Below are 14,328 nucleotides of genomic sequence, written 5' to 3' on the forward strand. Positions count from 1 at the left end.
GCTGTGGTAAGAAGAGGGGTGCTGGGGTAAGAGGAGGGGTTCTGGGGTAGGAAGAGGGGTTCTGGGGTAGGAAGAGGGGCTCTGGGGTAAGAGGAGGGGCTCTGGGGTAAGAGGAGGGGCTCTGGGGTAGGAAGAGGGGTTCTGGGGTAAGAGGAGGGGTTCTGGGGTAGGAAGAGGGTCTATGGGGTAGGAAGAGGGGTGCTGTGGTAAGAAGAGGGGTGCTGGGGTAAGAGGAGGGGTTCTGGGGTAGGAAGAGGGGTTCTGGGGTAGGAAGAGGGGCTCTGGGGTAAGAGGAGGGGCTCTGGGGTAAGAGGAGGGGCTCTGGGGTCCCTCTGATACATTGTATAACGTGGCTCCTCTCGTGGTACACTGGGATATACTTTGTAGATTGTTGGATGGAATGACATCTCGGTATCTTCTATGTCCTGCAGATGATGCTGAACTCTTCCTGAAGGTCCTGATCCCCAGCTATGCCGCCGGCTCCATTATCGGTAAAGGAGGGCAGACGATCGTCCAGCTGCAGCGTGAGACGGGCGCCACGGTCAAACTCTCCAAATCCAAGGACTTCTATCCAGGTGAGAGATCGGCTGTGCCGTGGTCTAAAAGTGAAGCCACCAGTCTGTGAACTAAAACAAATCTAACACTTCATCCAACAATCAACCCGAAACCCTAAGAGCACCTGTCCAGTCACGTGACCTAGCGGGCAGAATTCCTGGTACACCACGCCCCACCACATCCCATCATGTCACTGTATCCATGGTACACCACGCCCAACCACATCCCATCATGTCACTGTATCCATGGTACACCATGCCCCACCACATCCCATCATGTCACTGTATCCCTGGTACACCACGCCCCACCACATCCCATCATGTCACTGTATCCATGGTACACCACGCCCCACCACATCCCATCATGTCACTGTATCCATGATACACCACGCCCCACCACATCCCATCATGTCACTGTATCCATGGTACACCACGCCCCACCACATCCCATTATGTCACTGTATCCCTGGTACACCACGCCACATCCCATCATGTCACTGTATCCATGGTACACCACGCCCCACCACATCCCATCATGTCACTGTATCCATGGTACACCACATCCCATCATGTCACTGTATCCATGGTACACCACGCCCCACCACATCCCATCATGTCACTGTATCCATGGTACACCACGCCCCACCACATCCCATCATGTCACTGTATCCATGGTACACCACGCCCCACCACATCCCATCATGTCACTGTATCCATGGTACACCACGCCACATCCCATCATGTCACTGTATCCATGGTACACCACGCCCCACCACATCCCATCATGTCACTGTATCCATGGTACACCACGCCCCACCACATCCCATCATGTCACTGTATCCATGGTACACCACGCCACATCCCATCATGTCACTGTATCCTGGGTGACTTAACTCGATCTAAAAATGCATATAAATGGCAAGGAGAAGGCCTTCAAAAAATACAAGGCTGAGGGGTCATCATCAGCATTCCAACGTTACAAAGAATGCAACAAGAAATGTAAGGGTGCAATCAGGGCGGCCAAGATAGAACATGAAAGACACATAGCGGAGGAGAGAAAGGTAAAAATGAAGCTCTCCCTAACTCAATGCTGCATCCTGAGGCTTGTTGAGTGAAGGAGAGCAGTGAGCTGAGGAAGGCTTCTGAAGGTGAAGTGCTTGTTGATATCTTTGCTTGTGAAGACCAGCACTAGGCTGTGCCAGACTCCAGAGGTAGGTTCCTGTGTGGTGAAGGTAGACGGCCCAAGTGGCCAGGGTTTATTTTATGTTTGATTTTGTTTATGCTGTTTGGATGTTTGCACTTGTTTCCAGAAAGATGGAAGAATAAACCAGAACCCTTGTTTTTCATCCACCCATGGCTGCCTCTCTGTGTAATTCAGTGTGTAGGGAACCCACTCAGGAGGTCACACACCCCCGCTACCGAGCTAACCCCTTACACATGGTGGAGTGCCGCAGGCAGTTAAAGTAAACCCAAAATGGAGGAGCTACTGATGTACGTAATTGGGTCAAAGTTCTCTAGTCACCCTAGACATAAGCAGGGTGCCCTGGTCAGTTAGGACTTCCTTAGGGAGACCCTCACAGCTGAAAACCTGAAATAACTCTTTAGCAATGGTTTTAGCAGAGGTGTTCTCTAGTCACCCTAGACATAAGCGGGGTGCCCTGGTCAGTTAGGACTTCCTTAGGGAGACCCTCACAGCTGAAAACCTGAAATAACTCTTTAGCAATGGTTTTAGCAGAGGTGTTCTCTAGTCACCCTAGACATAAGCGGGGTGCCCTGGTCAGTTAGGACTTCCTTAGGGAGACCCTCACAGCTGAAAACCTGAAATAACTCTTTAGCAATGGTTTTAGCAGAGGTGTTCTCTAGTCACCCTAGACATAAGCGGGGTGCCCTGGTCAGTTAGGACTTCCTTAGGGAGACCCTCACAGCTGAAAACCTGAAATAACTCTTTAGCAATGGTTTTAGCAGAGGTGTTCTCTAGTCACCCTAGACATAAGCGGGGTGCCCTGGTCAGTTAGGACTTCCTTAGGGAGACCCTCACAGCTGAAAACCTGAAATAACTCTTTAGCAATGGTTTTAGCAGAGGTGTTTCGGAGAAGAATCGCTTCTGGGTACCGGGTGGCATAGTCCATTATTACCAAGATATGCTGGTGCCCTCTAGTGGACTTCAGTAAGGGGCCAACCAAGTCCATGGCGATCCTCTCAAAAGGGACCTCGATAATGGGCAGGGGTACCAACGGACTGCGGAAATGTGGCATGGGTGCAGTAATCTAACACACTGGACAGGAAGAGCAGTACAATTCCACTTCCTTGGTGATCCCAGGCCAATAAAACCTCTGGGTGATTTATAGAGGCCTTAATTTCCTCATTCTGAACAGCTGAAGCTATCCAACGTCCTTAAACCTTTCTGGCTACTTCTGCAGCCGACACCTGATAGTATTTGGTGAATTTTCTAAACAAGGCAGAAATGTATCTCCCGTCTGTGACAACACCCCCAGATTTACCTGGCTTCCTGTCACACTAGATAAAGGAAGGTCCGTAGACGTGGTGTATCTGGATAAAGGAAGGCCCGTAGACGTGGTGTATCTAGATAAAGGAAGGTCTGTAGATGTGGTGTATCTAGATAAAGGAAGGCCCGTAGACGTGGTGTATCTAGATAAAGGAAGGTCCGTAGATGTGGTGTATATGGATAAAGGAAGGCCCGTAGACGTGGTGTATATGGATAAAGGAAGGCCCGTAGACGTGGTGTATATGGATAAAGGAAGGTCCGTAGATGTGGTGTATCTGGATAAAGGAAGGCCCGTAGACGTGGTGTATCTAGATAAAGGAAGACCCGTAGATGTGGTGTATATGGATAAAGGAAGGCCCGTAGACGTGGTGTATCTAGATAAAGGAAGACCCGTAGACGTGGTGTATCTAGATAAAGGAAGGCCCGTAGACGTGGTGTATCTAGATAAAGGAAGGCCCGTAGACGTGGTGTATCTAGATAAAGGAAGGCCCGTAGACGTGGTGTATCTAGATAAAGGAAGGCCCGTAGACGTGGTGTATCTAGATAAAGGAAGGCCCGTAGACGTGGTGTATCTGGATAAAGGAAGGCCCGTAGATGTGGTGTATCTAGATAAAGGAAGGTCTGTAGATGTGGTGTATCTAGATAAAGGAAGGCCCATAGACGTGGTGTATCTAGATAAAGGAAGGTCTGTAGACGTGGTGTATCTAGATAAAGGAAGGTCCGTAGACATGGTGTATCTGGATAAAGGAAGGTCCGTAGACGTGGTGTATCTAGATAAAGGAAGGCCCGTAGATGTGGTGTATCTAGATAAAGGAAGGCCCGTAGATGTGGTGTATCTAGATAAAGGAAGGTCTGTAGACGTGGTGTATCTAGATAAAGGAAGGCCCGTAGACGTGGTGTATCTAGATAAAGGAAGGCCCGTAGATGTGGTGTATCTAGATAAAGGAAGGTCTGTAGACGTGGTGTATCTAGATAAAGGAAGGCCCGTAGACGTGGTGTATCTAGATAAAGGAAGGCCCGTAGATGTGGTGTATCTAGATAAAGGAAGGCCCGTAGATGTGGTGTATCTGGATAAAGGAAGGCCCGTAGACGTGGTGTATCTAGATAAAGGAAGGCCCGTAGACGTGGTGTATCTAGATAAAGGAAGGTCTGTAGATGTGGTGTATCTAGATAAAGGGAGGCCCGTAGATGTGGTGTATCTAGATAAAGGAAGGTCCGTAGATGTGGTTTATCTGGATAAAGGAAGGCCGGTAGACGTGGTGTATCTAGATAAAGGAAGGCCCGTAGACGTGGTGTATCTAGATAAAGGAAGGTCTGTAGATGTGGTGTATCTAGATAAAGGAAGGCCCATAGACGTGGTGTATCTGGATAAAGGAAGGCCTGTAGATGTGGTGTATCTAGATAAAGGAAGGCCCGTAGATGTGGTGTATCTAGATAAAGGAAGGCCCGTAGATGTGGTGTATCTGGATAAAGGAAGGCCCGTAGACGTGGTGTATCTGGATTTTGCACACAGTTCCCCATAAGTGTTTACTGTACAAAGTAAGGTCGTTGGCATGGACCATAGGGGGGAGTACATGGACCATAGGGGGAGTACATGGACCATAGGGGGAGTACATGGACCATAGGGGGAGGACATGGACCATAGGGGGAGGACATGGACCATAGGGGGGAGTATAGAGACCATAGGGGGGAGTATAGAGACCATAGGGGGGAGTACATGGACCATAGGGGGAGTACATGGACCATAGGGCGAGTACATGGACCATAGGGCGAGTACATGGACCATAGGGGGGAGTACATGGACCATAGGGGGAGGACATGGACCATAGGGGGAGTACATGGACCATAGGGGGAGTACATGGACCATAGGGGGAGGACATGGACCATAGGGGGAGTACATGGACCATAGGGGGAGTACATGGACCATAGGGGGAGGACATGGACCATAGGGGGAGGACATGGACCATAGGGGGAGGACATGGACCATAGGGCGAGTACATGGACCATAGGGGGGAGTATAGAGACCATAGGGGGGAGTACATGGACCATAGGGGGGGTACACGGACCATAGGGGGGAGTACATGGACCATAGGGGGGAGTACATGGACCATAGGGGGAGTACACGGACCATAGGGGGGAGTACATGGACCATAGGGGGGAGTACACCGACCATAGGGGTGAGTACATGGACCATAGGGGGAGGACATGGACCATAGGGGGGAGTACATGGACCATAGGGGGAGTACATGGACCCAAGGGGGAGGACATGGACCATAGGGTGAGGACATGGATTGAAAACTGGCTACAAGGGCAAGTTCAGAGGGTGGTGATAAATGGGGAGTACTCGGAATGGTCGGGGGTGGGGTCCCCCAGGGTTCTGTGCTGGGACCAATCCTGTTTAATTTGCTCATAAATGACCTGGGGGAGGGGTAAGCAGAGCAATCTCTGTATTTGCGGACCATACTAAGATTAGCAGGACAATAACTTCTCCACAGGATGTTGAAACCTTGCAAGAAGATCTGAACAAATTAATGGGGGGGGGGGGGCAACTACATGGCAAATGAGGTTCAATGTAGAAAAATGTATACATGAGCTCCTCCCTCCCCCCATACATGAGCTCCTCCCTCCCCCCATACATGAGCTCCTCCCTCCCCATTGCTGAGCCTAACATCTACTAGGACCCCCAGGTCCTTTTCCATCCTAGATCCCCCCCAGAGGTTCTCCCCCCAGTGTATAGATTGCATTCATATTTTTACCACCGTGGGGACACCTTCACATGGGCCGACGCGGGGACACCTTCACATGGGCCGACGCGGGGGCCACCTTGTATGGGCCGACGCGGGGCCACCTTGTATGGGCCGACGCGGGGCCACCTTGTATGGGCCGACGCGGGGGCACCTTGTATGGGCCGACGCGGGGCCACCTTGTATGGGCCGACGCGGGGGCCGCCTTGTATGGGCCGACGCGGGGGCACCTTGTATGGGCCGACGCGGGGGCCACCTTGTATGGGCCGACGCGGGGGCCACCTTGTATGGGCCGACGCGGGGCCACCTTGTATGGGCCGACGCGGGGGCCACCTTGTATGGGCCGACGCGGGGGCCACCTTGTATGGGCCCACGCGGGGGCCACCTTGTATGGGCCGACGCGGGGGCCACCTTGTATGGGCCGACGCGGAGGCCACCTTGTATGGGCCGACGCGGGGGCCACCTTGTATGGGCCGACGCGGAGGCCGCCTTGTATGGGCCGACGCGGGGGCCGCCTTGTATGGGCCGACGCGGGGGCCACCTTGTATGGGCCGACGCGGGGGCCACCTTGTATGGGCCGACGCGGGGCCACCTTGTATGGGCCGACGCGGAGGCCGCCTTGTATGGGCCGACGCGGGGGCCGCCTTGTATGGGCCGACGCGGGGGCCGCCTTGTATGGGCCGACGCGGGGGCCGCCTTGTATGGGCCGACGCGGGGGCCACCTTGTATGGGCCGACGCGGGGCCACCTTGTATGGGCCGACGCGGGGGCCACCTTGTATGGGCCGACGCGGGGGCCACCTTGTATGGGCCGACGCGGGGATATAAACGGGCCACAATCTCACGCCATGGACTTGGCACACTGACAGCAAAGGCCGAGTCCCTCCAGGCCAAAGCTTAGGAAATGATTGGTATCCATGGAAACCGTTCCCAGCCAATCAGGCGTGGCAATCCAGAGAAGGGTCCAGGTTACTATGGAGACAGCCGACTACCAGATGTTACACAGGACATAATCTATCGCCATGGAAACAGCTTACTGTCTGTCTTTGTATGTCAGGTTGCCACGACGATGCGGTGTTATTCTGCTAGGCTTGGATTCAGTAACAATAGAAATTTACTATTAGCGGCTTCTCTCCTCTGCAGGCCCGGGGGTTGGGGGTCTCCTCTGCAGGCCCGGGGGTTTCCTCTGCAGACCCGAGGGTTGGGGGTCTCCTCTGCAGACCAGGGGGTGGGGGGGTCTCCTCTGCAGACCCGGGGTTGGGGGTCTCCTCTGCAGACCAGGGGGTGGGGGGGTCTCCTCTGCAGACCCGGGGTTGGGGGTCTCCTCTGCAGGCCCGGGGGTTGGGGGGGGGGTCTCCTCTGCAGGCCCGGGGGTGGGGGTCTCCTCTGCAGGCCCGGGGGTGGGGTCTCCTCTGCAGACCCGGGGTTGGGGGTCTCCTCTGCAGACCCGGGGTTGGGGGTCTCCTCTGCAGGCCCGGGGGTTGGGGGGTCTCCTCTGCAGGCCCGGGGTTGGGGGTCTCCTCTGCAGGCCCGGGGGTGGGGGGTCTCCTCTGCAGGCCCGGGGGTTGGGGGTCTCCTCTGCAGGCCCGGGGGTGGGGGGTCTCCTCTGCAGGCCCGGGGGTGGGGGGTCTCCTCTGCAGGCCCGGGGTTGGGGGTCTCCTCTGCAGGCCCGGGGTTGGGGGTCTCCTCTGCAGACTCGGGGGTGGTGGGGGTCTCCTCTGCAGACCCGGGGGTTGGGGGTCTCCTCTGCAGGCCCGGGGTTGGGGGTCTCCTCTGCAGGCCCGGGGGCGGGGGTTTCCGCTGCAGACTCGGGGGTGGTGGGGGTTTCCTCTGCAGGCTCGGGGGGGGGGGTCTCCTCTGCAGACCCGGGGGTGGGGGGGTCTCCTCTGCAGACCCGGGGGTTGGGGGTCTCCTCTGCAGACCCGGGGGTTGGGGGTCTCCTCTGCAGACCAGGGGGTGGGGGGGGGTCTCCTCTGCAGGCCCGGGGGTGGGGGGTCTCCTCTGCAGGCCCGGGGGTGGTGGGGGGTTTCCTCTGCAGGCTCGGGGGTGGGGGTTGGGGGTCTCCTCTGCAGGCCCGGGGGTGGGGGGTCTCCTCTGCAGGCCCGGGGGTGGGGGGTCTCCTCTGCAGGCCCGGGGTTGGGGGTCTCCTCTGCAGGCCCGGGGTTGGGGGTCTCCTCTGCAGACTCGGGGGTGGTGGGGGTCTCCTCTGCAGACCCGGGGGTTGGGGGTCTCCTCTGCAGGCCCGGGGTTGGGGGTCTCCTCTGCAGGCCCGGGGGTGGGGGTTTCCGCTGCAGACTCGGGGGTGGTGGGGGTTTCCTCTGCAGGCTCGGGGGGGGGGTCTCCTCTGCAGACCCGGGGGGGGGGGGGGTCTCCTCTGCAGACCCGGGGGTTGGGGGTCTCCTCTGCAGACCCGGGGGTTGGGGGTCTCCTCTGCAGACCAGGGGGTGGGGGGGGTCTCCTCTGCAGGCCCGGGGGTGGGGGGTCTCCTCTGCAGGCCCGGGGGTGGTGGGGGTTTCCTCTGCAGGCTCGGGGGTGGGGGTTGGGGGTCTCCTCTGCAGGCCCGGGGGTGGTGGGGGTTTCCTCTGCAGGCCCGGGGGTGGGGGGTCTCCTCTGCAGACCCGGGGTTGGGGGTCTCCTCTGCAGGCCCGGGGGTGGTGGGGGTTTCCTCTGCAGGCCCGGGGGTGGGGGGTCTCCTCTGCAGACCCGGGGTTGGGGGTCTCCTCTGCAGGCCCGGGGGTGGGGGTTTCCGCTGCAGACTCGGGGGTGGTGGGGGTCTCCTCTGCAGACCCGGGGGTTGCGGGGGTCTCCTCTGCAGACCCGGGGGTTGGGGGTCTCCTCTGCAGACCCGGGGGTTGGGGGTCTCCTCTGCAGACCAGGGGGTGGGGGGGTCTCCTCTGCAGGCCCGGGGGTGGGGGGTCTCCTCTGCAGGCCCGGGGGTGGTGGGGGGTTTCCTCTGCAGGCTCGGGGGGGGGGGTTGGGGGTCTCCTCTGCAGGCCCGGGGGTGGTGGGGGTTTCCTCTGCAGGCCCGGGGGTGGGGGGTCTCCTCTGCAGACCCGGGGTTGGGGGTCTCCTCTGCAGGCCCGGGGGTGGGGGGTTTCCTCTGCAGGCTCGGGGGTGGGGGGTCTCCTCTGCAGACCCGGGGTTGGGGGTCTCCTCTGCAGGCCCGGGGGTGGGGGGTTTCCTCTGCAGGCCCGGGGGTGGGGGGTCTCCTCTGCAGACCTGGGGTTGGGGGTCTCCTCTGCAGGCCCGGGGGTGGGGGGATCCTCTGCAGGCCCGGGGGTTGGGGGTCTCCTCTGCAGACCTGGGGTTGGGGGTCTCCTCTGCAGGCCCGGGGGTGGGGGGATCCTCTGCAGGCCCGGGGGTGGGGGGATCCTCTGCAGACCAGGGGGTGGGGGTCTCCTCTGCAGGCCTGGGGGTGGGGGGTTTCCTCTGCAGGCCCGGGGGTGGGGGGATCCTCTGCAGGCCCGGGGGTGGGGGGATCCTCTGCAGACCAGGGGGTGGGGGGATCCTCTGCAGACCAGGGGGTGGGGGTCTCCTCTGCAGGCCTGGGGGTGGGGGGTTTCCTCTGCAGGCCCGGGGGTGGGGGTCTCCTCAGAATCATGTCGCAAATACTTAATGCTTTCGACGTGAACGTCACCTATGCCCCGCCCCATTCACGTACGACTTACGCAAACGAGGTAAAATACGACGGCAGTTCCGAGGTCCATACCTTGCATGGGCTGCGCCACCTAGAGAGGTGTTTTATCTTTACGCCGGCGTATGTCTTACGTAAACGGCGTATCTCGCTCATTTACATATTCATCGCGTAAATCCACGTACACGCCCCTAGCGGCCAGCGTAAATAGGCAGCCAAGATACAATGGCGTAGGAGACTTACGTCGGTCGTATCTTGGCAACAGTGAGGCGTATCTCATTTTAAGATACGACGGCGCTCATTCGGACTTACGACCGCGTATCTACTGATATCTACTGCTACGCCGTCGTACGTCTCTCTGAATCTGAAATATTCCGACCTCCACGTCTCTCTCCAGCACCAGACCTGACCCCGGGGCCCCGCCAAGCCTTCCATCTAATGACCCCGGGGCCCCGCCAAGCCTTCCATCTAATGACCCCGGGGCCCCGCCAAGCCTTCCATCTAATGACCCCGGGGCCCCGCCAAGCCTTCCATCTAATGATCCCGGGGCCCCGCCAAGCCTTCCATCTAATGACCCCGGGGCCCCGCCAAGCCTTCCATCTAATGACCCCGGGGCCCCGCCAAGCCTTCCATCTAATGACCCCGGGGCCCCGCCAAGCCTTCCATTTAATGACCCCGGGGCCCCGCCAAGCCTTCCATCTAATGACCCCTGGGCCCCGCCAAGCCTTCCATCTAATGACCCCGGGGCCCCGCCAAGCCTTCCATCTCATAACCCCGGGGCTCCGCCAAGCCTTCCATCTAATGACCCCGGGGCCCCGCCAAGCCTTCCATCTAATTCCGACCTCCACGTCTCTCTCCAGCACCAGGCCTGACCCCTGGGCCCCGCCAAGCCTTCCATCTAATGACCCCGGGGCCCCGCCAAGCCTTCCATCTAATAACCCCGGGGCCCCGCCAAGCCTTCCATCTAATAACCCCGGGGCCCCGCCAAGCCTTCCGTGTAATGACCCCGAGGCCCCGCCAAGCCTTCCATCTAATAACCCCGGGGCCCCGCCAAGCCTTCCATCTAATAACCCCGGGGCCCCGCCAAGCCTTCCATCTAATAACCCCGGGGCCCCGCCAAGCCTTCCGTGTAATGACCCCGGGGCCCCGCCAAGCCTTCCATCTAATAACCCCGGGGCCCCGCCAAGCCTTCCGTGTAATGACCCCTGGGCCCCGCCAAGCCTTCCGTGTAATGCCCCCGGGGCCCGTCAAGCCTTCCATCTAATAACCCCGGGGCCCCGCCAAGCCTTCCGTGTAATGACCCCTGGGCCCCGCCAAGCCTTCCATCTAATGATCCCGGGGCCCGCCAAGCCTTCCATCTAATGACCCCGGGGCCCCGCCAAGCCTTCCATCTAATGACCCGGGGCCCCGCCAAGCCTTCTATCTAATGACCCCGGGGCCCCGCCAAGCCTTCCATCTAATGACCCCGGGGCCCCGCCAAGCCTTCCATCTAATGACCCCGGGGCCCCGCCAAGCCTTCCATCTAATGACCCCGGGGCCCCGCCAAGCCTTCCATCTAATGACCCCGGGGCCCCGCCAAGCCTTCCATCTAATGACCCCGGGGCCCCGCCAAGCCTTCCATTTAATGACCCCGGGGCCCCGCCAAGCCTTCCATCTAATGACCCCTGGGCCCCGCCAAGCCTTCCATCTAATGACCCCGGGGCCCCGCCAAGCCTTCCATCTAATAACCCCGGGGCCCCGCCAAGCCTTCCATCTAATAACCCCGGGGCCCCGCCAAGCCTTCCGTGTAATGACCCCGAGGCCCCGCCAAGCCTTCCATCTAATAACCCCGGGGCCCCGCCAAGCCTTCCATCTAATAACCCCGGGGCCCCGCCAAGCCTTCCATCTAATAACCCCGGGGCCCCGCCAAGCCTTCCGTGTAATGACCCCGGGGCCCCGCCAAGCCTTCCATCTAATAACCCCGGGGCCCCGCCAAGCCTTCCGTGTAATGACCCCTGGGCCCCGCCAAGCCTTCCGTGTAATGCCCCCGGGGCCCGTCAAGCCTTCCATCTAATAACCCCGGGGCCCCGCCAAGCCTTCCGTGTAATGACCCCTGGGCCCCGCCAAGCCTTCCGTGTAATGCCCCCGGGGCCCCGCCAAGCCTTCCATCTAATAACCCCGGGGCCCCGCCAAGCCTTCCATCTAATAACCCCGGGGCCCCGCCAAGCCTTCCGTGTAATGACCCCTGGGCCCCGCCAAGCCTTCCGTGTAATGACCCCGGGGCCCCGCCAAGCCTTCCATCTAATAACCCCGGGGCCCCGCCAAGCCTTCCGTGTAATGACCCCTGGGCCCCGCCAAGCCTTCCGTGTAATGCCCCCGGGGCCCGTCAAGCCTTCCATCTAATAACCCCGGGGCCCCGCCAAGCCTTCCGTGTAATGACCCCTGGGCCCCGCCAAGCCTTCCGTGTAATGCCCCCGGGGCCCCGCCAAGCCTTCCATCTAATAACCCCGGGGCCCCGCCAAGCCTTCCATCTAATAACCCCCGGGGCCCCGCCAAGCCTTCCGTGTAATGACCCCTGGGCCCCGCCAAGCCTTCCGTGTAATGACCCCGGGGCCCGCCAAGCCTTCCATCTAATGACCCCGGGGCCCCGCCAAGCCTTCCGTGTAATGACCCCTGGGCCCCGCCAAGCCTTCCGTGTAATGCCCCCGGGGCCCTAATCCTGAATAGTATGAGATGAAGGGAATATAACGATGGTATTTGTGTTCCCAGGAACCACGGAGCGGGTGTGTCTGGTACAAGGGACGATGGAAGCTTTGCTGGCCGCACACAACTTCATCGCTGAAAAAGTCCGAGAACTTCCACAAGGAGCAATGAAGAGCGACCTGGGGCTCCTCCCCTCCCAGAGCAGCGTCACTTCCGAGCGAGCCAAGCAGGTGTGTATAATCAACGATCGGCTCTCCCCATTATATGTACACACCATATAATCTACAGACCATTATATGTACACACCATATAATCTACAGACCATATAATCTACAGACCATTATATATACACCATATAATCTACAGACCATTATATGTACACACCATATAATCTACAGACCATGATATGTACACACCATATAATCTACAGACCATTATATGTACACACCATATAATCTACAGACCATTATATGTACACACCATATAATCTACAGACCATGATATGTACACACCATATAATCTACAGACCATTATATGTACACCATATAATCTACAGACCATTATATGTACACCATATAATCTACAGACCATTATATGTACACCATATAATCTACAGACCATTATATGTACACACCATATAATCTACAGACCATTATATGTACACCATATAATCTACAGACCATGATATGTACACACCATATAATCTACAGACCATTATATATACACCATATAATCTACAGACCATTATATATACACCATATAATCTACAGACCATTATATATACACCATATAATCTACAGACCATTATATATACACCATATAATCTACAGACCATTATATGTACACACCATATAATCTACAGACCATTATATGTACACGCCATATAATCTACAGACCATTATATGTACACGCCATATAATCTACAGACCATTATATGTACACGCCATATAATCTACAGACCATTATATATACACCATATAATCTACAGACCATTATATATACACCATATAATCTACAGACCATTATATATACACCATATAATCTACAGACCATTATATATACACCATATAATCTACAGACCATTATATATACACCATATAATCTACAGACCATTATATGTACACACCATATAATCTACAGACCATTATATGTACACGCCATATAATCTACAGACCATTATATGTACACGCCATATAATCTACAGACCATTATATGTACACGCCATATAATCTACAGACCATTATATGTACACCATATAATCTACAGACCATGATATGTACACACCATATAATCTACAGACCATTATATATACACCATATAATCTACAGACCATTATATGTGTACACCATATAATCTACAGACCATTTAATCTACAGAATGGCCCCCAATGTGATTTTCTACTGCTGTAGCCCATCTGCTCCAAGGTTGGACGTGTTGTGTGATCAGAGAGGGTGTAACAAGGTGTAATTTGGGTTATTGGAGTTCCTGTTGCATTTCTATCATCAGCCCCGGAATTTCCTCTGACCTCTCCACACAACTGCCGCTCACTGGACAGTTTCTCTTTTCCCTCCATTCTCTGTAATCCCGAGAGATGGTTGTGTGTGAAAATCCCAGAAATAATCCGACAGCCAACCACCCATCCCCCGCTGAAAGTCACCGAGATCCCCTTTCTTCCCCCTTCTGATGCAGCAAGTCGTCTTCACCACATCTAAATGCATTGGCCCGGATTCACAAAGCACTTACGCCGTCATAGTGCAAATGTGCGCCCGGCGTATCTGTGCGCCCGGCGTATCTGTGCGCTCGGTGTATCTGTGCTCCCGGCGCATCTGTGCTCCCGACGTATCTGTGCTCCCGGCGTATCTGTGCTCCCGGCGCATCTGTGCTCCCGGCGCATCTGTGCTCCCGACGCATCTGTGCGCCCGGCGCATCTGTGCTCCCGGCGCATCTGTGCTCCCGACGTATCTGTGCTCCCGGCGTATCTGTGCGCCCGGCGTATCTGTGCGCCCGGCGTATCTGTGCGCCCGGCGTATCTGTGCGCCCGACGTATCTGTGCTCCCGGCGTATCTGTGCTCCCGACGCATCTGTGCTCCCGGCGCATCTGTGCTCCCGACGCATCTGTGCTCCCGACGTATCTGTGCTCCCGACGTATCTGTGCGCCCGGCGTATCTGTTCTCCCGGCGCATCTGTTCTCCCGGCGCATCTGTGCGCCC

The 14,328-nt window shown here is 57.1% G+C and overlaps 1 protein-coding gene across 2 annotated transcripts in view; it reads left to right on the top strand.

The window, feature by feature from the left end:
• Positions 1-431: 431 nt before the first annotated feature.
• The window catches only part of LOC120922491 (RNA-binding protein Nova-2-like), a gene marked incomplete at its 5' end in the record, with an annotated part of 29,662 nt that continues 15,765 nt past the window's right edge, over positions 432-14,328 (top strand). For both annotated transcript variants that reach the window (XM_040334681.1, XM_040334683.1), the window contains 2 exon segments: positions 432-575; positions 12,185-12,348. In XM_040334681.1, the coding sequence (XP_040190615.1) occupies positions 432-575; positions 12,185-12,348 (308 nt within the window).

The sequence above is a fragment of the Rana temporaria genome, unplaced genomic scaffold (assembly GCF_905171775.1).
Source record: "Rana temporaria unplaced genomic scaffold, aRanTem1.1, whole genome shotgun sequence".
In the NCBI taxonomy this organism is placed as follows: Eukaryota; Metazoa; Chordata; class Amphibia; order Anura; family Ranidae; genus Rana; species Rana temporaria.